This window comes from Calonectris borealis, chromosome 3, assembly GCF_964195595.1.
Source record: "Calonectris borealis chromosome 3, bCalBor7.hap1.2, whole genome shotgun sequence".
NCBI lineage: Eukaryota > Metazoa > Chordata > Aves > Procellariiformes > Procellariidae > Calonectris > Calonectris borealis.
In genome coordinates, this window is record NC_134314.1 from 86,993,332 (window position 1) to 87,021,038 (window position 27,707).

General features: G+C 38.3%; 1 protein-coding gene across 1 annotated transcript in view; it reads left to right on the top strand.

Annotated features, from left to right (window-relative positions):
- Window positions 1-5,680: 5,680 nt before the first annotated feature.
- Window positions 5,681-27,707, top strand: part of FMN2 (formin 2) — a 161,391-nt gene continuing 139,364 nt past the window's right edge. Inside the window, exons 1-2 of the mRNA XM_075146530.1 lie at window positions 5,681-7,533; window positions 25,427-25,593. Coding sequence (XP_075002631.1) covers window positions 5,964-7,533; window positions 25,427-25,593 — 1,737 coding nt within the window. The 5' untranslated portion in view covers window positions 5,681-5,963. The remainder of the gene's footprint in view (window positions 7,534-25,426; window positions 25,594-27,707) is intronic.

Genomic DNA, 27,707 nt, shown 5'->3' on the forward strand with positions numbered 1-27,707 from the left:
ACTAAATATATTTGAGACAATGCAGCCTGTTTGTACAAAAATACTGGCTTATCTTCAAAACCATCCCATTTTGTAAACTTCTCCAGGTGGTTTACAAAGTGAGCTTGCCCCAGGGTTGTTCTCTCTAGGGGGAACATATTTATTGCAATTGACAGTAGGATTCTTGCTGTTTTAAAAAGAACTGAAAACTGATCAATAGCTTTTTTTTTATTTGACCCAAACTCTGCACATCCACGTGTGTGTGTGAATATCTGCCATAGAACAGAAACTGATGCCTAAAAGAAGAGGGTAAAAAATGATGAATTTCTTTTTTCTCTCTGCGTATTTTTAAAAACAAACCATGTCACTGATTGAGATCTTTAAAAACTGAGAGAAGAATCTTAGGAAAAACTTGATCTCTGTCAACTTTTCCTTCAGGCTAGTAGATACCTGTTGCAGCAGCAAAGGTAAAGTTAGAGCTCAAATGCCTTGTCTCCTACAGAAAAGGAGGTTTTCATGTTTCATGGCATTTTGAGCTCTCTGCAGGCAAGAAGGTCCACCCTGTCATTAAGTACTCTGGGAGTTATCCAAGAAAATCAAAAAGACAATACGTAATTTTCTGCTTGATTTAACAGAATATGTTTTTCTCTAAGGAATGAGAATGAGAAGGCCCAGTTTCCTACAGATTTGTATTCTTTTTTCCTTTCTCTGTTCTCTAGTACAATAAATCTCTTCTCTTCTGCTCTTATTTTTCCCTATGAAATGCTTGCTTGTAGTGGGTATTCCTAAACTGTGTGAATCCTGTTTGATTGACTGACAGAGTTTGCTTATTGCTTATTTCCTCCCCCTCCTACCCAAATACTGATTCTGTATGTGTGTGAATTTTGCAGGGGTTTAATGATTTTCATCTTAAGAGCTTGGTTGATGTTTCCTGCTGTGTTCAAAAGCTATTAGGAGGTCTGAAGAAACACTCCTATTGCATAAATTTCACTCCCTTAGGAAATAAAATTTATAACTTAGACACTTACTCTGATTTTTGACTGTACTTTACAGTGGTTTAAATAGTAGAAACTCTCTTATCTGTGCTTCTTTGATAGCCTGGTCAGCAGATATTTTACTCTTTTTTTTTTTTCCATGATGCAGCCTACACTGTGTTGCATTGAATTTGCCTATTATATATGACCAGACAACTGCTGGCTATCTCATTTGAAATAAAATTTGTCTGAAACGAACTTTGTGCAAGGAAAAGTGGGAGCTGTGCCACACGACACCTCACTTTTCAGTCTGCGATAGGGAATAAAACAGACCTTCACGCTTCCCTATTGCTTAGGTTTGGTTACAATGCTAGCATAGCATCTTGTGCTCCAAATACCAGAGTCCCCATCTGCAGTATCTGCAGAGGCCTGGACTTTTGGAGTCTGTTTCTGTGACCTGACCCTGACCTGCAATGCATACATCTCTGGAATGCTGGCAGGGTTTTGTGTGCAGCTGTTCAGCCAACCCCTCCTATATAAGTAACTATGAAAGGTTCTGTATAGCTTTTAAACTGAAAAGTATGTTTTACAATAAAGCAGCAGTAAGAATATGGAAATGTTAGGGGAAAACAATAAAATGGCTTGTTTGGAATGTGTATGGTTTTTGCCATGTCAAGCTGATCATATTTTTAAACAAAAAAGCTCTGTTTCACAATGCATAAATGTATTATTGAATTTAGGTGAGAAATCCAGGAGGTTAAATGCTTCACAAAGATTTTGGCTCCTAAACAGCGGGCATTCTGCAGCATAGTAGTTGGCAAATATTGCATTGCTGGAGACCCTGCTTCTTCAGATATGTTAATTTTAAATGTTAGTTCTCACTAGCTAGAAATTATGCGGGAGAAAGTTCAGCACTATGTAGCAGGCATTTGAAAATCCTAGTCATCATTTTCTCATGCACCTAATAAAAGCTCCTAGGCAAGCCAAACACTTGCCTAGGATCATTGCTTGCCAGGTTCAAGGAACTTGAAGGAGATAAAAGGAACTAAATAAAATTCCTATAGAAAATTTCTATATAGTTCCTTTAGGAACTAAATAAAGTTCCTAATAAAAGGAACTTTTCAGTAGATAAAACAGGTTTTTCATTAGCTGGATCACCTCACCTTAATATAAATACAATGCATGAGGCATGATTTCATACTGCTCAGATGAGTATTAAAAGGAAAAGCAGACTCTCATAACTACTAGAAACTAAATGAGGCAATGGCAGGACCAACTTCATCCCTAACCACTATGGTCTTTTAATCCACATTACATTTTCTGATCTCCTGATTTGACCCTTGCCAGTCGGAGTGGGGAAGTGAGTCTGCTAGAGCCAGTAAAGTCATAAAAGACAATTCTCCCTATAGCTGAAAGAGAGGGGGGGTACGGAGGCAGAAAACGATTTTCAACTGCTCAGAGCACAGCTTTGGCAGTATAAGGGAGCATTTAATGGTAGTTCATGCCTTCTGGGGAGATAACTTTTCCAGCACGCTCAGGGGGGCAGCCGAGGGAAGTCTCCCACTGCCACAGGACAGGACCTGGCTCCAGCACTGGACTGAACGAGAATGAGCCCTCTGCTTGCTTATGAAAATTAAAGCTTTAGTAACATATAGATGGCTGGGAAATATCCTGGACTGCTTGAACAAACCTTTCTTCATACCATCTGCATTACCATATCCCAATCAGTAATGTGACACCAGAGTACTTTAAAACAATTCTGTTAATCTATGTGCCTTTATCTCCAACCCAAACCCGTGCACACTGAGCCACTAATCAAAAAATAAATCTCTGCAGGATGTGTATGGCAAAGGTGAGGATCCCCTGGGCTGTCGCTACTCTCCCTCTCCAAGCAGTAGCCCTGTCCCCTCAGGGAGTCGGGTGGAAGGAGGCTGGAGGAGCCACAGTGATGGGGGGAGCAGAGCCCAGCTCCCAGAGCACTGCCATGGCACCTAGGCCCTGCTGCAATGCTCACACTGTTGCCACCTCAGCCCTCCCCTGTGTGGAGGTGAGGCAGAGGGTCTGCCAGTGACAGCCCAGGCCTTGCCTGCGGCCTTGGAGAATGAGGTTGAGCCTCCTCCAGCAGGCCTCTGCCGTGGGCTGCCATGTTGTGGCTTACCCTCAGGAGAGCACCCACCCTGGGCTGCAGCAGCCTCCCCCCACCCCAGCTGATGAGTGTCCCCAGCAGGGAAGGGGGGCACAGGGCCCTTATATACACGTACATAGCCTGGCAAGCCACTTTGGGCTCATGGAAGAGCTGGCCATGAGAGCACGTAGAGAGCCTGCCCCTCAATCACCGCGCAGGGCGGCATGGGGGTACGCGCAGGGCATATGGCGTGGCTCATCCTGGGGGCGCGTTTGCTTTGCCCGCCCCAGCTTTACTGCAGAGTGGTGATGGTGCTTCTGCGCTGGTAGCCTCAGCGTTACTGCCGGGGTGCTGTTTTGGGCATTCTGTGTGTTGCCAGCACTCCTGTGGTTTAAAGCCTAACCCTGCCCCAAAGGCTCACCCCCTGGCAGGCATGGCCCACGGCAGCACTGTGCCCATCAGCGGCAGTAATGGGGCGTTATCATCTTCACTCCGTAGGGTCTTGTTCGATGACTACCACTGAGAGCAGAATGAAATATCACAGCAAATAAATCATGGTGAAACCTCGCCCATGCCAAGAAAGCTGGGTCTCCTCAGGGCAGGCTCCCCTAGGCGCCCCTTTCTCTCCCCAGGCAGCCCGTGTTTGTGACAGGCCCAAAATGCCAGGATGTCAACTGGTTGCTGAGTCTTTTTGTGAGGAATTTAGGGGGGAACTCTCCCACCACAGTCCCAGCCCCGCCCGCGGGGAAGCGCTCTGCCTTGGCTGTGCCCCAGGAGGCCGAGGCCTGCACCCAGGTGTGGGCAATCGGTGCTGCCGGCAGCCCTTCCCCTCCCAGCAGGGCAGGTGGGCAGGCAGGCAGTGCTGGGGGGATCTGGCCACCTTTCCAGAGAGGCTGCAGTAAATGGTAACTGTCTTGTTGAAAATAATCACAATTCTGTAACAGGAGCTTACTTTTCTAACAGGAACGTGTTCATGTGGAAGTCTCTGGGAGCACAAGGACAATGCATCTTGAGCTGTAAGTTTTCAGTATCTCCTCTGTGTGTTGCCATTCGCGTCTCCCAAGCTTTGGAGGAGAATTAGAGGTGAGGAGGATCTCAGGCCTACGCCCGCGATCTCGTCCCTTGAATTTTTGACTGACCATTGGCAAATATTAAATGAGGTAGGCAGACAGGCTCACAGAGTAGCCTTAGTTGTTTGTTGACAATTTATAGCAAGCTAAGAACAAGTTATAGTTACTCTTAAAAATGAATATCCTTCTTGAACATCTAAACCCCGCTCTTTTCCCCATTTACTTTTACCAGTGTGTGTGTGGCAGGGTGCCTGCATAGTTTTTAAAGTATGAACGATATTCTCTTTCTTCTTCTTCTTTAATGTGTTTTAAGGCAGAGGAAAGCAAGTGAAACCTCTGGCAGGAAGAGAATGATACCAAAACTAAGAGTTACGTAAACCAATAGGATGCATTTCCCTGGAATGATGTATTTTTTAAGCAGTCTCTGATGAAAGGGAAATTGCTAATAAAGAAGCTCAGAGGTGTGAGGAACATGTAAAGTCATTCACAGAAACTGAACCTAATAGACCTGCAGTTTAGAGATGATAGATTTCTGTTTATGATTTATCTAATTACTTCTTGGCTGGTGTTGAACCAAGATATTGAACTGCTGAACTGATCCAACTTGGCAATTTGGATCAATTGCCCTTTTGTTTCTATTCCAGTTATATTAAATCTAAATTTTAAAGGTGGAAGGGAGTACCTGTCTGGAAGTTCAGGAAACGTATTTATGAAATATGGATGCTTATATATCTAAACCAAAAACGGAGAAGAAGAAGCAACTCATTAAAACTGTTGCACAAGCTTCCAAAATAGTTAGCAAGTGGCAGTGTTTAAATCAATTATTAAATATATAGGGTGAAATAGATGAATGCTTTACTGTATCCTTTTTCCTTAGTAGCATTTGAATAGTGCTATTTTTCTTGTTTGTTTTGTCTTGTTTCATGCCAGATGTTCTTATTGGGGAAAACAATGGTGGTGTTTTAATATTGATGAGTTGATTCTTCTGGGAATAATGGTATATCTACCTTCTCAGAATACAAATTGTGGGAGGTTTTTTATAGTGTAATTACCATAATGCATTGAATTTTAAGTGCAACTCTTTAAAACGGTGGAAAGAATTTTTTGTTTATTATCTTTCTTCTATCTACTTTCAGAGTGACTCTCTTTTTAAAACTATGTATCCTGTTTTGGTGGCCTTTAAAAAGTAAACATATAAATCACCAGAGGTACTGTGTAATCTGTCAAAGTATCATATGCTTAAGCACCTTATAAACTATTAAATAATCATAATATTTTTCTTTCCAAGGTTATTAGTTTATTCATTTAAACAATTGCAGAACAATGGCAGAGTAATTAAAGTACCTTGCTTTAACTTTTTTTTTTCTTTTTTCCTCCAGGAACTTGAACATTGAAGTCCTGAAATTATAAATGGTTTGGTGATGAGCTGAGCTTGCAATGCAGGCAATAAAAACCGTGGAAAAAGAAGTGACTTTTATAAAGGAAATACTTTTCACAGAATCCTTCCTAAAGAAACAAGAGTGCAGCAGAAGCGCGGAGAGCAGGCGGCTCTGTGAGCAGCAGCCATTGGAAGGAGCTGTCTGCAGCTCTCAGTGCTGTACTGAGCATGTCCCAGCGGAGCCCAGTGCAAGCGGCACATTATGCAAAAAGGCAGCTCTAGCAGATGGGAGAGAGGCACAGCAAGCATTTGCTTCACTTGCATCACCACCGCTTGAAAACAAACCTGGATCGCTAGAGGGGATCTCGCCGACAGGCCAAAGGAATGATATCCAGGAGCATGGCTTGACTGCCGAAGGTGTTGCACTGCAAAAAATCATGGGCAATCAAGATGGGAAGCTAAAGAAAAATATAGGTGATGTGCATGAAGGAGGAGAGGATGCCTCTGGGCCCAGGGATACAGATGGCACAAAGAAGGTATCGGGAAGCAGAAGAGGACTGGGGAAGCATGCAAAAGGAAGTGAATCCGGTAAGAAGAAGGGTAAGTCGGACTCCAGGGCCTCGGTGTTTTCAAATCTGAGGATCAGAAAAAATCTGTCCAAGGCTAAAGATGGGAATAGTAGTTCACGGGAGGATGTTTTGGAAAGCCAGGCCTTGCAGGCTGGAGAGCTGGACAGTACTCATTCAATTGTAACCAAAACCCCAGATATAAGCATCTCTGCAGATGAAGGGGGTCTCTCAGACACAGATGTGGAACATTTTGAAATCAGAAATGAAACTGTCCCAGCTGCTGCAGAGACACAGGATGGACAAAGGACCAGCTCTGGCTCTGATACGGACATATACAGTTTCCATTCAGCCACAGAACAAGAAGATTTGCTTTCTGATATCCAGCAAGCTATTAGACTGCAGCAGCAGCAGCAGCAGGGGGCAATTAACATGGGAACTGAGGACCTTGTCACCAAAACAATGGGCCGACACATGGCTAATTCACAAGCAGCCCCCTTAGATTTTGAACGGTTTCTTTCAGTAACTACCTCTGACAAAGAGAGGAGCCCAGACACTGAGGGGGCTTTTCCAGCAATATCTGAAATTGCAGAAAACGTTCCCGTCTCCTGTGCAACAGAACGTGAACTGAAAGAAGCGGTAAATGGCACAGGCTCTCCTGGTAACGGCTTATTTGAAACACAAGAACGTAAGCTATTGATTGAGGAACAGGAACAGCTCGTTGCTGGAGTGGATGCTGTGGCTAGTGAGCTAGAAGATGATTTAAATAGAACTGCGGTAGAAAATGGGTCTAAGACACACAGCTCCACACGACCTTTTCCAACCTCGGTAGCAGATGCTGAGACTAAAATTGCTGAAGTGCAGGCTGTTGATTTGCAGGACTCAGTAACAGAGAATGGTATTTCAGATGCAGGCCGTGATCGTGCTCTTGAAACTCAGAAAGGGAAACACAGTTTGTCAGCCACTCAAGAGGACCTGCATAATGGTTCATCCATGGACATGAAAAATGGCATTTTCTCCTCTGAGGGGCCAGCAGGCAGTCCGATGCTTGGTTCCCGATGCTTTAAGCCCTATCTAATTAATCCTTGTTACATCAAAACCACAACTAGGCAACTGAGTTCTCCCAACCATTCACCATCTCCCTCCCCATCCCAGAGCCCACTTTTTACAAGGAGACAGGAGTCATTCCACAAAAAAGAAAAAGTCTCAATCAAGAAGCAGAGGTCCGCTAGTTTGGCGGGTTTATTTAGTCGTTCCGCAGACTGGACAGAAGAGGTATCTAATCACAAATGTGAGATAACGCAGAAGGTGGGCTCTGCGGGCTACTTGGAGCACAAGGGGTTTAGAGAGAAATTTCAAATGGAAAGAGTGCCTTTGACTCATGCAAGAAAGTCCTCAGGTGTGCAGGCTTCTACAGAGACATTTCCCAATGTATTTTCAGGTGAGTGACATGTGTTAAGGTTTTTTTTTTTCCAGAGAGTCCTTGAAAAGATATTTAAAATACTTGAATTCAGTCTTTTGCATGTACTGTTGTCTTTACTTGGGCTGACAGTTTTAAAATCGAAGGCCTGATCTTACAAACACAGTCACATTTCATTAACGAGCATAGCCTCTCTATTCAGTGTCAGCCAGTACTGCCAGTAAAGGAAGTGCATAACTCTTTGAAGTTTTTTTTTCTGCTTTTCTCCATTGTCTAAATCCTGTAAGAAGAGGCTGGATGCCTTAATTTGTTCTTGTTGAAAAATGCTAAGAGCTGCGCTGTTATAGGCAGACCAGCTTTCTGCATAAATAGATCTTTCAGATGCGAAGCTTTCTGTATCTGGGATCCTGTTTGGGGTTTTCTTGTGCTAGGAGCTGTTCTGATGTACTGTAAACATTTGAGAGCTGCACCTGGTATTAGACTGAGGCAGTGATGAGGATTTGCTTAGTACAAAAAGGAAAAAGCCATGCAAGTGCAGATGGACAACACTACAGAAAGGAATCAATTTCCCCTTCAGAAGGGGAAAAGAGGAGGAGAAAAAAAGGTTAATGACTTGAAAAGGCAGCATAAAATGGAGAAGAGAAGGGAAACTGTGAGTAGTACAATTTGGTAGCTGTGGCAGGCTGCTGCTCAGGCTACATAAGGTGACTAACTCAGGAAAGCATTCTTTTACCTTGCCTGTTAGGCACTTTGCATTCTCTCACAGAGGCATAGGAATATAGAGTTTACAAATGAAATAGTGTGAAAAGATAATTATATTTTCCTGCACTTTGAGGATTTTTTCCCCTTCTTCCTCCTATCTGAAGTTTCTATATAGAGCTAGTGTATTCACAAACAGAGAAGGCCTCTGCCACATAGGAGGTATGCATACAGAGGAAACTCAGCAACATATTCCATTTATTTTTTACTTAAGAAAACTGTAGAACTAAGAGAATGCAGAGAATATGCTCTACGAGCATCCGTTACAAGATTAAAACAGTTGAATCTATAATCAGGTTCGTTTTGCATGGAAGTCTGTTCCATGCATGAGCATGAGCACAGTAACCACATATGTACCGGAGCTATTTGCAAAAAATGCAGTGAGAATTTTTTTGTGCTTTTATGAAAACTAAACAAAATAGTATGATTTATGAAGGGAGCAGTGACATGATTTAAAAATCACATGTAAGAAAACAGTTAAGTTACTAACAATTGTTTTGCATAAAAAGACTATCTTGTTGTCTACTGTAGATTTAAAAAATTATATAATGCGTAATCATTTGCATTCATAGTTGCTTTCTTTGTGCACATTCTACTTTGCTTGACATCACAGTAATACTGGTGAATGAACCTGTCTGGAAACAGAAATTAAAATTAGTGGCTTTTTTGCACAGCAGCCAGCTCCAGGAGTTTGAAATACTCAGGTAATTCATTAACATTATTTTCCAGATAAAAAAAAAAATCGCAAGAATACTTCCATTCTTCAGTAGTCTTGAACAGAAATCCCCGATTTCAGTCTTGAAAATTAGAATTCAAGTTTTTAACACAAAAAAAGCCAGCCCCCTCTGAAGTGAGCTGAATCTTTTTTTGTGTTTTAAATCCCTTCCACCTGTTTTCTTAGATTTATTTCAGCCATCCCTATCTAAAGTTTTACAATTTGAGGTGATCACTACTTTCAGATTTATAGCTTATAAAAAGCACTTTTTTTTTTTTTGCTATCAACATTTGACAGCTTATAAACAACTCACAGAGCAAAGCTTTAAACTGCGTCATCAGTAATTAGACTTTCTTCTTTATGGTGGTGCTATAATGGAAATAAATTTTATGTGGCAAACTTCAAGAACATGGAATTACCTTTTAGAGACCTGTTTTCCAGGAAACAGACTTCTTCACGTTTCCTCACAAGGTTTTGATTTACTTGTTAATAGTTTTTGGTTTATTGTGTTTTCCCACAACACTTTAGACTGTTATTGTGAAGGGACCAATGTCCAATGCAACAATAGTTCTGTCTCTTATGGAAATTATGGTGACCCTCATTTGCATGTACATACCAGCTGTCTTTACAGGCAGAAGACAATTATACCTTTCAGTTCATGCAGAAAAGCTTGAAATGAGGGAACTGGAAATGACATGATAACACTTCATCTCTTTTTGATAATTCTTCTTATTTTTAAAAATATATTTACAAGCTGAAAATTATCAAGAATATAAAAATAACAACTACTGTACATGAAGAAGGGAAATTAAACTTAAAATTAGTATTTGCACAGATAACTGGCTGTTATTACTGTAAGAACAGAAAAGCCTCTTTATTTAAACCAGTTTGCACAGCAACAATTACAGAAATAAGTTCTTTGTAATTTGTATACTGCTGTTGAAAAATGTTGTATTTTAATTGTATGCATCGGATGCATCAATTTGGGGATTATCTCCAGGCTTTTAGAAATAACATTCTTTATAGTGGCTCATTTGTATCTTTAAAAATAAATCAGCTTCTTGCCTAGAGCATTAAATCCCGTCTTGCTGTGCAGTGACTGCAGTGTTGTTCTGCATTTCTAACTAGAATCAAGTAAAATATTCCACAACACTTTAGTTATCAATTTTAATGACAGCAGGTTCTATGCAGATGACTGGCCTACTTTTGCACTATGCTGTGGTTTGGCTGTGTGCCATTCGGTTTTCACAAGGATCCATATGAACAGTTTTAATGTAAAATGTAGGTGGAAGCCAACAACTGGAACGGTAGAGACTTTGCATATTTTAATTTTGCTTTATATAAGAAATAAGTAAAGTATGGTGTTTCAAATTTGATGCATTGGCTAAGAATATGGTGTGGACAAATTTATGGGCGTTTTGTAATTCAGGCATCGGATCTATTTCTTTTATGATGAGGGCAGCTGTATTTGAAATTGCAGTGACAGTAATTACAAGTTCTAGATTACTTGATGCACAGTGGAGCCACGGTTTTTATGTTGTGGTCCCAGGAGGACAAGAGCTGAACCTGAATGAATAGGGTTGGCGCTCTCGCTTCGGTATGTGGCAGTGAATTATTTGCACAAACATTAAGAGAGTATCTTTGTGGGACAATGAAATTGATGTTTCCAAACATTAACATAACTGAAATGGAAGAGCTAATAGATTGATTTAATAAAAAGGAGTTTATGCTAGCATTAATTTGAGGTGCAGTGATTGCAAAGGAGCTAGTAAGGGTGTCTGTTACATAAACTAATGTAAGAGTCCTATCAGCTGTCCCAGATGGTAATTAAACTTGACCCAGACAAACCCATGCTCTTTCTGATCTCCGTTGGCTGGCTATAACATACTTGCTGCATGAATCTCTTTCAAATAGATTATTTGTCTTTAAATTTCTCTTCAGAGATTTATTTTTGTCCTGCTCTAGCTGTAAACAGGAGACAAACAAACAAAAAAATCGTGGTTACCATAAAACAAAACCTGAAGTCAGTCCTGTGCTTGTGTGCTCATGGCCGCTTTCTGATTTCCACGGAGTGCTGGCCTGCTTCTCACAAAGGCCACTTTACCTCACTGTGCTAATGTCATCTGCACCCACTTGCAGTTCCAGGGCAGTGTTTGCAGGCATATACAAAGGTCTTAGTAGAGATAAGTATGTGAAAACGTGGAAAAACAGGATGAAAATTTTTTTCCGAGACATAAAGTAGATCTTTTAAATACTTTTTCAAGTTGTGATTTTTTTTTTCATTCTGATTCATGTGATGATGCACACAACATGGCTTTGTATCTATTGACATCCGGAGGAGACTATTTATCATGCAACTGTTATTTAAGACTACTTATGGTTTACTGTTTCACGGATAATGTTTGTTAGCAGTAATACAAATGTTTCTTTTATCAGATGGCAGGGTAGTGCAGCCTCCTCCAACCAAGGGAGCTGCCCAACAGCAACTCTTCATGTGATATGGGATCATGGGCTACACTGAGTGTTGCTAGTAAGCATCTGAAGGGAAAGATCCTCCTCTTTTTGCCTAGTAAACCCAAACCTGGGGGGTTTGGGGGGAAGGGCTGCAATACTGCACTCCAACTAAAGTAAAATGTGTTTGAAAATGGGCTGCGATATGTTATTGAAAGACTGCTGAGTGCTGATCAGTTGCTTTAATGTTACCGTGCCAGCACTGCAATATGGGAATCGGAGCAACGTGAGTAATGTCACTGGAATGCAGTGCTGTCACAGTGTTGTTTTGACGGGGTCTCATGATTAATGCTTTGATCTAGAATTTCATTGGTAGTAGCAGGTTTTGGTCATGGGGTTGAGTGGCTGCATCTCTTGCACAACTTCTTTCTGAGCAGCAACCCTGTTCTGAGGTCTGACTGGCAGCCTGACTCGCGTCTGGAGTAGAAATGTGTTGTCTTGGATGCCTGCTGGTCTCTTTTGGGTTGCAAAGGGGAAAAGGAAAAGGGACAGTTTATAGCTGGAGGTCCATGCAGCTCTGCTTGGATCTGAGACATAGTGCCAGTATAATATCCATCACACATGGGATCTGGCTAGAACTGGTCATCAAAGGACATTGCGTGCTTCAGTGATTTTCTTTCTGTGAAAAGAGCAATGGATTATTCCAGTGGGAATAGTTATTTGGAATTTAAATTTGAACATATTTCTTGGATCTAATTGCGCTTTATTATTTTTTCAAATATTTATAAATTATTTAATAGCTTGGGGGGGTAGTTTGGTGTTTTGTTTTGTTTGTTTGTTTGTTTCTTTAAAACTCTGCATAGGCCTCTTCTTTGCAGAAAAAACTCTATTCCTTGAAGTATTCTCTATTCCTCACTTTTTTCTCCACGCTGTGGTGTCTCAAGAAAAATAAACTTGGAATTGAAAAGCATCTCTAGGAATATTTTAGGCTGCCTGTATACGAGGGATCAAGTTCTAATGTGAATCATGGTGATAGAAAATGCAAAAATACTAATTAGCCAAGGTATTTTGTTAGTGTTGTAGTTTAACTAAGCTCAGGATATGGCCAAGTGTATACCTTATAAACTACTCCTGCCAAAATTGGAACTTACGTAAGGAATAGTGGTGATGAAGCATAAATGTGTAGGTGTTTCTGTGACTGTGGCTTTGATTATTTTTAGGTACATTTAAAAACATCATTATGTAGCAGCTAGGTAGAATACAACAGTTTCTGGAAACTTACTTTTATGCATACAATTTACCTTTTTGGGGGATGAGGTGAGTTGATACAAGGGGAACAGGGCAGAAGCAGTGAGAAGCTGTGAAAGAAAGGCAGTGGAAGGATGTGAGGGCTTTACATTGTGTCACCTCATTCCTGCCTCTTCATATGATAATACAAGACCAGTTGCATTTCATTAAGTGCTTTAGAAAAGGCAGCAAAGTGGGTTCAGGAGCTGTGTCACACTATTATTTCCTTTAAGCAGCAGCAGCAACTTCCTGCATTCCTACATTGTGGTTCATGTAAAGGACGTTAGGGACAACGAGATGGTCTTTGTTACCTTGAGTACAAAATGACTATTCCTCATTTTATTTCCATATTGCTGCTGTCCAGAATAAGTTTCCTTCACATTGATGGAAATAGCTAGGCTTTCTGACCATGAATAGGAAGTTGGTTATGTTTTCTGATGCAAAACCTTGCTTTATTCTCAGGTAAATACAGAACATGACTTCTTTCATCCATAGATGATAAAACCCATTAAGTCAGTTAGCGTTTTTGCAACAGTAAGAAGCAGTGGTTATGAGATTGTGTGTATGTGTGTGTAAACAATATCACAGTTGTAAAAGTAAATCCTAATATATGTAAAATTAAATGGAAATATGTAAATACAGAAGAAGTGTTGCTTGAGAATTTAATCTTCCTGGTGTGTTGACATATGCAGCTAAATAGTTGCAGGAAAGCCTAGTCACAAATGAGATGAATCATTGAGACATTCTTATTCGTCAGCAGAAGTATGAATTGTTTGGTCTCAGGATCTATGTGAAATTTATCAGGAGCATCAGGGCTCTGAACCTCATGTGAATTTGAATCAGGAGGAAGCATAGATAACTTTATTGTGGAACTAATTACAGGAGGCAGCTTTCATTCTAGAGTTTATTCGATGCCGAGGTCTGGCTCAGATGTCCCTTGAAGATGCATAATAGGTAGTATGTACAGGGGAAAAATAACTCATATCCTTTCTTTTCCGTGCACTGATAAGGAAAAATCACTGTACAAATGCTGCAGTAACACTATAATTAACTACATTAACATCTGCTACCAGTCATGGAAGAAAAGGTGGTTTTCATTAAAAAAGAGAAAAAAGGAAAAAAAAAAAAACATTGCCCTCATAATAGAGGGTGTGTATCCAAACACTATTTTGTCATGCAAAGAGTGAAGACAATACAGTATGCTGAGAAATAGTTGAGGGAAATATTTGATTACATCAATGAAAGAACATGAAGATCCAGTTACAGCAAGGGAGATGTGCTTAGGTTTTATTCAAGTGAAGTCTAGAAGAACATATCTGCACAAATATATAGGCATGCATGTATATATTTTTCTTTTTCATGGAACGTGGTTCTAATTTTCTGCTTTTCCCCTTTCTTCATCTTACCAGTTTTTGTTTATGGATACAAAGAAGAAAAGCTTTTGTACATTGTGCTAAATATTAAAAAGTGAGCCGTTATTAAAGTTGGAGGAGATTGCCGGACCTTGGGTGCACAGGTCCTGGAGAGGAAAGAAAGCTAAGGCATGCTGGGGCTCTAATGAGTAGGTTGAAAGAAATTTGTTATTTGTGTCCCACTTCAGAGGCTTGCTAGTTCAGTTCAGTTGTATTTTGTGACCTGTGGCTGCTTGAGCAAATACTTGGATTTACTTCTAAGGTAGAAACTTAGAGACTGCATTAAATGTCAAATGAAATGTAGAACCATTGGGAATAAAGAAGTTTTTCAAAACTGGGTTGTAAAGAACAGTGTGTATCAGTTTGGACTGACAAAAGACGCTGTTAGTAATAGCTGCCCAAAAAGACATCAGAGGAGCTTCTTACTTTAAAGAGCCAGACAGAAAGAACTGTGGCTTTCCAGCAGTCTGTGAGAACCTGGCACAGAATACCACCTTCACATCACAAATCACCACAGAAACTAAAAGGCTAAAGATGGGCAGAATTAAATACTTGCTGAGAGGAGCCTAAGCACCCGGAAAACACAATATGAAAGTTGCCAAAGATGCATATCTACCTAAAAGATTCGGTAGACAGACACATATAGATTCTCTTTTATCATAAAACACTATAGTTAGGAAAGCTTTAGCAATGTACTTCTGTAATCTGCAATAATACTGCATTAGAACCTGAAGAGAAATCAAGGTGAAAGGAGACATGCCATATTATGTGGTGGGAGTGTGCATCTTGTTTATATTTTTAGAAAGGTATTTTATACTGCGTACCATTGCTGTATCATAGCTGGGGAACTGTTTGATATTTAAAAACTTCATCTTCCAAAAGATATTTAGTGACATATAAAATACATTCTTATGTTTCACTATATATATGATGCAAATAGTGAAAGATAAGGATAAAAGCATAGTTTAATACTTTGTCTCAGCTTATCCTCTATGTCATATATCAGAAAATTCAGTGTGGGGGAAAAGTGTAAAATCTTAGTCACTGTGAAAGCAAAATTTCAAGGAACTTAATGCTCAAGTTAGGGAGACAGAATCCTTAAGAGACTTGCTGCAAGAATTCTGAAAGCACTGTCACAGGCCATCACAAACATTTTAATATATTTTGTAGCTCTGGTGATAGCAAAGTTAGAATACCTGCTTTTTAGAAAAAGTGTTATATTGTTGTTATTGCAAATGATCCAGGCAATTTCAGTCGTCTTATTTTGACCACAGCAACAAGCAAGACTTTGGAATGAATCTTGAAGGAGGAAATTATAAGATATAATTAGTTATTGGGTATATTATAAAAGGGTAAATAGAAATGGAACAAAATGCAGCATGGTTTTAGCAAAGATCAATAAGACTACATTGATAGCTTTTTATGTACAGCTGCTTTCTAGACAAAGTAAGAGTGGTAGTAAGGAATTCCTCTGGGTTTCCGTACAAAATGGCAACACTGCAAATCACTTACCTGAAGAAAATTACTGGTGGTTTTGATAAGGGACACCGCCATGTTACTTCTCTTCCACAAAGAGGAACAGCTTCATTTTGGTCTACTTCTACCTAGTATTGTGATAGGCTTGGTCAGGTTGTGGAAGTTTATTGCACAATTAATACAAGAGTAGAGCTGGGTCCTGACCTTTATCCTGACCTTAGTGTTTGCAGGACTCGACCTTGTCATCACCAAGTGAAATTTCCAGTAAATTTTTGTCTTTCTGTATTTTAATACAAACTTCAAAATTAGGAACTGGGCTGGCATCGTGAGTTCATTCATCAGGACCAAGGTTTGCATTAATCAGTTTTTGGCCTGACTGCTTCAGCTTTTTCCAGCATAATATGTGCAAGTATGGCATATGGTTAAGTAATCTTTTAGCAGACCATTGGGGGTATGCTGAAACTGGTGTTGTTGCCATGTCTCATAGCCAGCACTAGTGGAGCAAGCTATTTTAAAATACAACTGCTTAGTTCGATCATGGGACACTATGGATAAAGAGTGAGATGGGTTTTTTTGAAAACTGTTTGTTTGTAACATCCTTTCTGAGGTGGCTTTTTACTTCATTAAATCTGTGGTCTTTCCTTGTCATCTTTATTTTTGGGGAATCCCATTTTCAAATCTTTGCCAGACCTCTGCTTTTTCCATCAGGGCATTCCTGGAAGAATTCAGTGCATTTGTACAAGGTGCCACTTTTGCCCCTTGTGCACTGTGGTGGCCCTGGGGACAGCAGCAGGATTCTCTTGCCAGTGGCAGCTTGCGCCCTTGCTTCCAAAAGGGAGCACACACACATGTGTTCCCTGGCTTTTTTGGGGATGTCTTGAACACTTGAAGCTGTAAGCTTTATGTGATTCTCGTTCTGTAACTGCGTAATGGGCTGCTTGTTCTAGCTGAGTGAGTTGAAACCTCAATGATACGGTTATTCAAGCTCTCGTGCACAATCAGGAATCTGTTTAAATGATTAGTGATTAGGGAAAAAAATTACTTGCTTGAGATGCACAGGGGTTTTTTATATATATATATATATATATAGGTTCTAACTTAGAGCTAGTCAAGAGTTTTCATGGAAAATTTTTAACAGTCAAGAGGGTACTAAAAGATGGGACAGTATAAAGGCAGGGAGACTGAGATGCCAAGAGATTCAGACAGCTTGGCAAAAGTAAAGCACGGTGTGTGCTGTTATAATCAGATACAGGACTGACAGATGTGAAATTAATAATTGATAGTTTTATTCTAGTTGTTTGAAGAGTCTATGAATGTAATCCATCCATCAATCAATACATTCTTCAGTGGAATTTAATAAATATATATTTCTGACTTTGAAATTACATTTAACTGTGTGTAGGCAGGCATAGAAAACTGGGGGCGCAGGGGGAGATAGTGTTGATGTATGTCTTTTTCCTAATTCTCTTGTTTAGACAGACTTTCTGCTTTTGACTTCTGAATTTAAGATGATATGTGGGTTCAGTTCATGCCATCCATGTGAACAGAGCCAGGAAATCTGAAGGCAGAACATCAGAGAAGAAAGGACAATCCTCTCAGGCATTTCCTAACTTTAGTAGTGTTCTAAATACTAAAATATAAGATATAAATATATATACAAAGAATAAATTAATATAATATATTATATAGATTGTATTATATACAATATAAATATATAAAGAAATCAATATATAACCTCTGGGTTTTTTTCCCTTAGAAACATATGTATGTGTACAAGTAGTGAATGCAGATATTAGCTATTACACTGATAATAAAAACAAAAGGAAATATCTTTATGACAGAAGTATAGAAATTTGTACCATAATCCTAGACCTTGAGAAATTTTGTCATTTTCAAAGTTTATGTTACCTGAAAATTAGACTTACGACATAATTTACTTTGTGTTTCTTCATAGTGGAAGGATTCAATTTTTTTTTCTTTTGTTGTGAAACCATGTGATGTGTGCAGGCCTGTTGTTTGGTGGGTTTTCCATGTTTTATGTAACCAGTCTGTGAGAAAATTGTCATGTGGTTTTAGGAAAGTATCTGTCAATGAAAATTCAATCCCTTTAAAAATAAATAATAATAAAAAAAAAGAAACAGCCAAAACAACCTCACAGGATGAGAGATCTGGAATAGTTTCCCAATCTAAATCAGGAGAGGATTAGAAACTCTGCAGTGAAAAAGAAAATAATCCTGGAATATTGGGTGTAATCTCCCAGGTCAGACTTCAGGCAAGCGAGAGACTAAATTAATTTGTTATTTTTTTAGTGCAAATTATATTTAATATGCAGGACTTGGGCTTGTTATTTGAAGAGAAGAGGAGAGGAGATGGCTAGAGTACGGACTTCCAGTTCTGTTTCATTCCCCAGGTTCCATGTGCACCTTTGAAATCCTCTTTCTCAGCAGTCACATGTTGCACATTATATTTAGGCTGACTGGTACAGGTTAGCTGAAAAACTTGAAATTTGAAAAGATTATGAAATTAAAGGAAAATATTAAAGAAATGTAATACTTCTGATCCTTGAAATATTAATTTTATATGTGAAATAGTAGTCACTCAGTGCTTTGTATATTTTGAGACCTAGGAAAGTACATTAAACAGTAGAAAGGTGAAAATGAGGTGTGGTTGATTTGCCCCTAGGAAATAGTTCAGCAAGCTTTTGCTGTGCAGTTTGGGGGAATACAATGAATGAATAAAACTTGTACATGTAGTTGCAATTACTAGCTCATCTACAAGTAAGCATATATGGAAGTCTTTGCAGTATTTCTGTCTCTCGGACATGTTTGTCTGCTTCTGGCATTCTGGGGAACATTTGGTGCTGCCCACTTCAGGTGCTCTGCCAGATGATTTAGGCCTGTTTTAGCTGTGACCTTGATGGTAGTATGTGTAGAAAAGGAGACAAGAAAAAAATTGGAAGGTAGGTATGTTTTAGGAATATATGCGGCAGCAGATACCTGAATTATAGTATTTCCTAACTTTTGAATGCCGTAGAAATCAGCTTTTCTTTTTCCTCATTTTCTCCACTCTTTTTTTTTTTTTAGATTTATATAACTATGTTCACAATTGTAATCCTTTGTGAACTGAAAAACCATAATAAGACTACAATTGCCTCTTTATATTTTGTAAGACTAATAGAAAACATATTCTAAATGGAAATACATCACTTTGTCCGTCTCTTCTTCCTTTTCCTTTTTTTCCTGTCCTAACTCCCAAAAATAGAGCAAGGCCTATGGTATTTTTGGCTTCAAAGCTTATGAAATCTCTTTGCTGTGTAAGCATTTCTGATCTCACTGAAGTGGGGGCGGGGGGAAGAGTAAATTGGGGAAAAGAAGACAACCTGATTTCGGTTTTTGAAGATGTAAGCAGTACGTGCATTGAGTCAATGTTAACCCTTGACGTCACTCTGAGTAGGGTGTTCGGGACAGGTATTACGCTGAAGCCATTCACTCTGCATTAGGAAAAATTAAAACTGAAAGTCTGTCTCCAGTCTGTATAGGTTAAGATGTGCTGATGCAGCTGCTGTGCTAATGGTGAAAGTGTGGTGTAGTGCTCTGGTTGTTAGAAGAGAGAGTTACAGGAGACTGCAGAAGGGGGAGCTTTTGGAATTTAACTCATTTGGATCATTAGTCTTAACTTGTGCTCACTGACAGCTGTGCTCCCAGGCTTTTGCAAATGCAGCGTAAGGAGGACAAGAGACACAACTTTAAAGATAAGTGTGAGGTTATAACAGCATGATCCTCAGGGAAACATTATTGCAAACTCTGCTATAGTGCAGGGCCTCAGTGCATGCATGTGTGGTTTTTTTTCAGTATGTCTGTGACTACTGTAGTTTTCTCCTGTTTCTCTCTTCCTCTTGTCCCTCTTCCTCCCCTCAATAATTAAGTAAAACCAAATACATGCTCATGGTATTGCTAGTTCTTAAGGATTTTATTGCTCACTTTGTTACTCTTTGAAAGGTCGGTCTTCTAAGCAGCCTGGACAGGAAAAGAGCTATAATGTGAATTCATTGAGTCAGGATTTGCCTGTGTTTCTCTGTGGACAGTACTGAACGTGCTTTCAACATTCAATAATTCCATAGGCAATCAAATGTAAGGCAAACCTGCATTTTGGAAGAGTGTAGATCCTTGTTTTTAGTGTCTGCCTGAGGAGAAAAAAGGTTGCCCTGGAATATAAGGTAATTGTGATAGAAAGACGAAACATGCTTCCTTCTAAAATAGGCAACTTCTCCCATCAAAAGTGACTCATAGTCCAGGTCATGACAGACAGGTGGTTCAGATTATCAGTACTGATGGCTAAGGTCTGTAGCAGTTGCTGCCATGTGGAAGGAGGCATAATACACAGAGACACATCTCCAGGCCAAGGGAGAATCTGTGGCTGTGACAGGCCGGTACTGGGTAGGATTATTATATGAAATTATTATATGCATATTATATAATATATATAATAGTTAATATTTTACAATATTTCATTAGTATATGAAATAATGTTTGTAGAATGACTTTTGGTGGGGGTAGGATTCCTTTCTCCCTCCACCCTGCATTTGAGTAAATATAGTTGCAGTAAATCTGAAGTTGAAAATGATCATTCAAGAATAGCAACTACCTGCATTTTTTTCAAAAAGGGAGACGGTATGAATGGAAACCATACTGGGACTTGTGAATTTTCATTCTGCAGTGAATAGCTTACACATTCTACAGAGGTGGTTTTGATGAACAGTGTTATTCAAGTCTTGGTCATAGGGATGGGATGATGACCTGTAGTGTCATACAGGAGATCATAAGATCATAGTGCTTCATCTTAATGAGAATGGGAGGAAGTGGCAGATGGCATGAAGGTGGAGAACACGGAATTTGGAAGCTGAGCCAGAAGACCTAGGCTGAATTATGGCAGCAAAAGTATCACAAAATATCCATAGAAGGCTAGAGTACCTCATACTTCCAAACTTAATTTCATGTTCCCATTTTTTTTTAGTTAATTAATTGTGTAATCCTTTGTAAGAAAAGAAAAAAAGAAAAGTCTTTTTATGCCTTACTAGGATTTAATAAGTCATTCTAAGCTCCTAAAAAATAACTTATGAGTTTATAGTCATCTTATCTGCTGAAGGGTTTTGGCAAGATCCTCAGAATACTGATTTGATCTAAGGCTGAAACTTAGCTGCAGATCTTTAATTCGAAACTTGGTATGCCTCCCACCCCCTGCCAAACTAATACTTAGAGGAAAGGTAAGAATAGGCTCCAGGAACTTCATGACCTGGGATTTACGGGAAGAAAGGTTGTTTAAAATATAAAAAATGGGAACTTTTTTAATCTTTTAGGGAAGAAAAGAAAAAAAAAAAGAGAGCTGAGAGATCTTTGTTCTTTACTATTTTCATGCCATGTAAAGGCAACTAAGAGAAATTGCTTTACCATTGCGTTTAAATCCCTGTAACAGAAATCAGCTGATCATTTAATAATTATGAAATCATTAATCATTTAATTATTTCAGGTTATTTGCAACCATCTTTACCTATTGAGAACACATTCAGGTATCACCTGATGTAAGTTACGAATATAAGGTGATTAACGGTGTCTGAGGAAAAAGGCTATTCTTGCTGCATTTTATTTATAAACCAAAGATGAAAAATTGTAGCTCAAAATCTTGCAGTTGAATTTGACTGGAATTTACCCTATGCATTAAATATGGCTGTGATTTTGGTTTTGCTGTTTAAGGAATAGATTCAGGGATTAATATTGTACAGTCAATTTCATGCATATAGACACAAAGTCATTTTAATTTGAATTAATTCCAAGCATGTGTAGTGCAGATAGATGGGGTGCTGGCAAACCATTTCCAAAAAAAAGTAGTTAAAAGCCTGTGGAGTACAGTGTTAAAGAGGTCTTTTGCTATACCTAAACAAAAATATAACCTTCATCTTGCCCTGAATCAAAATCATAAATGTGATTCCTGCTGCTTCACGAATGTCTCTTGCTTTGACATCAGTGCAGGCGCAGGTAGGGTCAGAGGGCAGCAAGGCAGGGACGGATTCGGCACCAGCCTCCCTGGGCCACAGAGGACTTTACAGCTGGAATGCTTCCAATGTAGTAAAACTGGCTTTTACCTGAAAGCAAGTGAAAGAGAAATATCAGATGCCCTTGACAAGGGAGGAACTACTTCTTGGTAAGTGATGGGTTTTAAATGTTGTTCTTCCATGTAAAATAGCTTTAGCTCTGTCTGGAACTACAGTGCCACAGCGAATCCATCCGTCCGGCAGTGCAGCGCGGCGCGGTGTTGCCTCAAGGAAATAAGTGGCATTCTCAAGTATTTGACACGCTTTCTTTTGGTAGGGTTTACCTCCTCGCTCCCCTTTAAGGAAAATATATACTGTCCTTTTTATAACTTTGGCTGTTTTTTAGGTCTGATAGGGGGTGGGTGGTTCTGACACTTGTAATGACCATTCAATTTGATGACAAGCCCTAGCTGGTTAGGTAAAAGCTTCAGTGGCTTAACAGTCTGTTCTAAATATATTGCCCAGTAACTACTTTAAACATACAACCCATTTATTGTTGATACAGATTTTTCTTCACAGTTGTTTGCAGTGAGGCTATTTCTGTATGCATTGAAAATTGAACATTTTCAGGTTGCGTTTGGTAAAATGTGTTAACTGAACTGGCAAAATGTATTTCTGTAATTCAAATTTCTGTGTCTGTCCTCCGGTTTCCATAGCAATTGTAAGGCACACACAAGCTATATTAGAGCACAGCTTTATCCAAACATTATTACCTTTGTGTTGAGAACCTTTATTTTTTTGAGCCAATGTACATTTGATGCAAAGGACAACTTAATTCTACTAAAGTTAGTTTGAGTTAAATGATTGATTCTCTTAGGTTAAAAAGTACTAGCTAATATAATTAAATAATTTTTACTACCCTATTTATTCCAAGACTGATAATACACTGGAGAAAACGCCAAAGTGGCAAAATGACATAAGTAATGCAGAGTACAGTAAAAGAAATTAAGTTCATTAATGACTTTTTTTACATATATATTCTATATTGTCTGAATGCTAAAGTATGTTTAGACAATAATTAATAATCACTAAGCAACAATAGTTAATAACCACTATACAAATTAAACTGCAACTGAATGGCAACTAAGATTCTGAACAAAGTATTTAATCTTGAGCAAGACTTTAGAAGTGCTACAAAAATTAGCAAATGAATGGCTGGATTAAGGAGAAAAAAAAAAAGGCCTCATTTCCTGTTTTGTCATTTATGGATATTATTCCTGTTAATTAAGTTAAACCAAAAGGGGGAAGGAGGATGGAGGGAGGGGGCTATTCTGCTTCTGCATGTACAGGAGAAGACTCTCTAAACATGACAAGATTATTTAAATATTGAAATATTCAGACCAAAAAAAAAAAAAAAGATATATCAAGCCTGACATTCAAGTGTCATGGATAACATTTGAATATTTAATATAGCATGAAGAAATGTGTAGTTTTCTTGCATAGTCCTATTTTTTGTGTGTGTGTGTACAGAGTGCTCTTCCTCTCGTCTGTTTTCTTATTATTATTTTTGTTTCTGTGCATTTTAGATAAATGTAAAGCATTGACTTCCCCATTCATCCTCATCACTTGCAGTCTCTCATTTAACTAGACAACTTTCCATGTTGTTGAACTTTACTCAGTGACATAAGGTGATACTATGATAATATGATGTAGCTTTGCCCCAGAAATGCTAGCGGAAGTGCTACCTATTGATGCTCTGGTGTCAGCGTGATGCCAGTCTTGTACTCTTATTTTTTTCTAAAACTTGCTTATATAGCTTAACCTCAGTATTTATAGCTAGGAGAATCCATTTATTGCAGTAAGAGGGTAGTAGCTAGAGGGTTTTTTTAGGGCTGTTTTTCAGCACCACTAAGCATTGGCAACTACAACCCCAAAGAAAAATTACTTAAAACAAATCACAAAAACATCTGCCTGCAGATAGCTCCCTATTTGCGCTTTGCTTCCATGGTTTCATACTGTTGCCTTTCTTCATGTAGAGGATTGCTGTACATTGCTGCAACTGTGGGTAAATTGTTGTTAAAAGTCACAGTGTATATCAGTCAGTAAGAAAGCCTGTCTTCAATTAATTAATGACTTTGAAGATTTAACAACTGAACTGTGTCTTTAGCTAAATAGAAGGATATGTTGAATAAGCAATTATGTTATCATCACCTTATAGGTGGTGAAACCAAGGAACAGAGGCAAACTAATCAGCAAACATAACAAAACTTGTATATCTTACAAGTTTATCCCCTGGCTTATCCCCTTGTGTGTACTATATTGTGTCAATAAAAGGCTAGGAAACTTGGACTAATAATTCAGAATTATCAGATCTTTAGATGTGGAGAGGAAAATCTTAGAAATAACTTCTAACATTTTAATGTATTGTTTATTTTAGGCTGTATTGCCACATGAAATTAAAATAATACAGAAACTTTGGGCTAAATGTCACTTACAATATCCTTTTTAAATTGCATCCAGATGTTTAAAAAAAAAAATCTTTTTAGTATGTTCAAAAAGCCTAGGAAATTTTACATTTTGAATAAAATCAACATTCAAACAGAAATCCTGCATCTGTATGTAAAAACCAGTAGTATTATAATCATTATTGTTGTTGTTATTATTATTGCTACTTTAAATGACACTAAAGTGCTTTCTTAAAGCAGTATATTTTTTCTGGAAAATACCTTTGGCTTCCACTGAGTGGGTGGAAAAAACAGACTATAGAAACTGATTTAGGTACAAATTGTATTCACAGCTAGTTCATACTAAAACATGAAATTAACTTTATTACTCCATCTGCCTTTTCTCTTCCAGTAGATATATTTCATATCTGTATGTATATCTTGTAAATCTGAACATTTTAGAGTTTTATCAAGCAATTTAATATTCTTAGACTGTAGATTTTACTACAGCCTGTGTATATAACTAATTTTTGTAGTCTCTTTCTGGCTAACTGCAGACAGCACAAGGTCTTTCCAACCTCTAGCATTGCCTCCTGTAATATATTTTATAACATACGCCCTCCTTTCATGCTCTGGTGAGATAACAAAGAAACACTTTGATCATGAAATCTGGCCCTGTAATAGGAATAAGTCTCTTTTCTCTCTCTTCAAAAGTTTTATTTCTCTGAATTGCTGCTTGTGGCATTGTATTTTAATTTGGAGCACTCTGCTGCTCTGGAGCTGTATTAAATGCTATTTTAAACAGATAAGTTATCAGAGGTTTTTTTTGTTATTATTCTTTTATTGAGAGTTTCTCCAAAGAAATAGAGCACAATTTCTTAAAGACTATGATCATTTTATGATTCAAAAAACAAAGGCTCATTCCAAGAGTTGGGAGACTTGATTCTGTAACAACACCCTTGGACCCTGTGTGACACCCTTGGAAAAAGTTATTTCATTTCTTGGTAATATCTCTGTTTTCCCATCAGGACAATTGTATAATATAAATAAATAGGAAATTGATGCTACAATAGCATCTCATGGTTTTTGTTCCTGCTCTGCAGTGCAGCCAACACAATGTATATTTTCTTGAATATCCTAATTAATCAGGCTACAGATCAGTTCAGATTATTATACAGAAATATTTTATTTAAAGACTTATTATCAGATACTTTTCTCAATAATTCTTTTTTTATTTCATATTTTTACTTCTAATAGTTGAGATTTTCAATGAACATTGTAATGCCTTAATGTCTCGTAGATAGCTACAAATTCTTATTAATCTGTGTCATCACCTTGGCAGGACGAACTCTGCTGGAAAAGCTCTTCAGCCAGCAGGAAAATGCACCACAAGAAGAAGCAGAAAAACTATGTTCTCGCATTATTGCAATGGGTCTTTTGCTTCCATTCACGGACTGCTTCAGAGAACCATGTAATCAGAGTGCCCAGCAAAGCACACCCACGTTTGATGTAAGTACTGAAAAAGTTATCTTTTGTCTGTTTGCCAAGCGGGACATGATTTATCAATGGCTCATCAGACCTGAGAGAATACTGTTAGTCCCTTTAATGAAAATTGCCCTTATGAGAGTGGACAGCTATTTTTCTGAGCTCAGGTGTGTACACTTTTGTATCCAAGTAAGCATAAGTTTTAAAAGGTTCTCTTAACTTTTTAGCTCATATCTTAGTCTGCTATACTGTTCTTTATCTGTTGTTTTCATTATGTCTTTTTCTTTGAATCAAAGCGCCCTATAGGACTACCAACATTTCAATCCAATAGCTGCTTCACCAAAAACATAAATTAAAGGAACAACAGAAAACAGCATGTCACAAAACTTTACAGAACCCAAACGGGAAGTCTACGCTAGATAATTTTTTCCCCCTGAAAAGACTTTTGATACAAAATAGTGCAGGGGTCAGAGCAAATTTGCTGGCATTCCAGCTACAGTGTTATCTTTGCCTTTGGGCTATCTGGCCAGAGTGCTGTTATTGGTGGTGTTTGCATACCATTACAAAACTGTGGTGTGGACATCGCCTGACATACTTTTTCTTCTCCTTGCATAATGAATTCAACATTAGGATGTCTTTCTATTGTATGATACTATATGACCCATGAAGTTTTACAGTGAACTTATTTTTATGATCCTTGCCATTAAATTTTATCTTTGACACTTCTTTGTACTGGTTTATGTGACTGAAGATAATCAGGGTTTTTCTCTTCACTAATTAACTTCAAAATAATGTACAAATAATAACTAATCTACTTAATACTTTACTGGTATAGTTAAGATCATCCCTATTCTACACATTAAGCTGAAGCTTGGTTAGAAATACTCAAAAAATGATTGGCATAGATATGAGAGAACATGAGTCTTTGTAACGCTTTAAATCTTTCTCATCTTTCCTTAAGAATAGTTTAACACAACTGGTGAAGGGAAAATGGGTAGAATAAATTTGTCCGATGAATTCTTAAAACAAACAAGCTTTCCTAGATAACCTGGCTTATCTACAACATCATTCCATGGTCCCTCTAACAATATCCAACCTTTATGTGTTTTTAAAAAAACAATGTTTAAAACATTTTCAAACTGTTTTTTGAAATTAATTGAAAAATGAAGTGTGACTATAAAACTGAGGTTATTCAGGCAACTTAAAATCACACACCATCTGAAAGTGTTTATGGTTAAATATACTCAATAAAGTTCTTGGAAAAGGCACGTTTTTCAGGTTGTTTAAAACAGTCTGGCAATGTTTTCTGTTCTCCTGGTTTTACCATATATTCAGCTAATTTCTTCCTTGGAGATATTTATATTGAATATAGTATTCCTGTTAAAAAAGTTTCTCCTCACTTATAAACAGATTTTATCAAATTAAAAGTTTGGAAAGAAGCAGAAGAGGCTCTTTTGTTAACTGGTATAGCATGCTTTGTCTGAGTAAGAGAATTATTCTAGTAATCTTTCATTGACCATATCCAACAGGATGGACTTTTTGAAATGAAACATGTGAACAGTGTGTCAAAGTCAACAGTTTAAGAGGTTGCTGGCTTAGCAGCGATTTTAATTTGGACTATCAGTAAGCCATAAATGCTCTGTTACTATTTTTCTGTATAAGTCCCCTAAATAGATCACAGTCCTGTAAAACAATGTCAGAAGTGGTGCAAAGCCCTGTGTATGTGTGTGCAACTAGTAGTGCATCCTACTTCAAAGGAGGGTACATCTGTCTTGAACACTAGGATCTCAGCAACTGAATTTCACATGGCACAAAGGTGAGAGCTGCTGCTATTGAGTTTGGGAGTATGTTTCTGCTTCAGCCTTGGTGACCACAGTACAGGAACACCTACCTGTTTATTCATTACATGCCCTACAAGGGTGAAAATGTTTAGAACTTGCAGTATAAACTCTAATGGTGGGGAACTTCAAAATTTGGGTTCTCCTAGCTGATTTTGCTTCTTAGAGTGAGCAAGTAAAATATCTTGCAGAAAATAAATGCTAATAGTTATGTAAGGAAATGAAACAATTAACAATTAGTGTGAAAAAAACTTATGGTGATGCTGTATGTTACTTAAAAAAGGACATGTAAGATCTGTG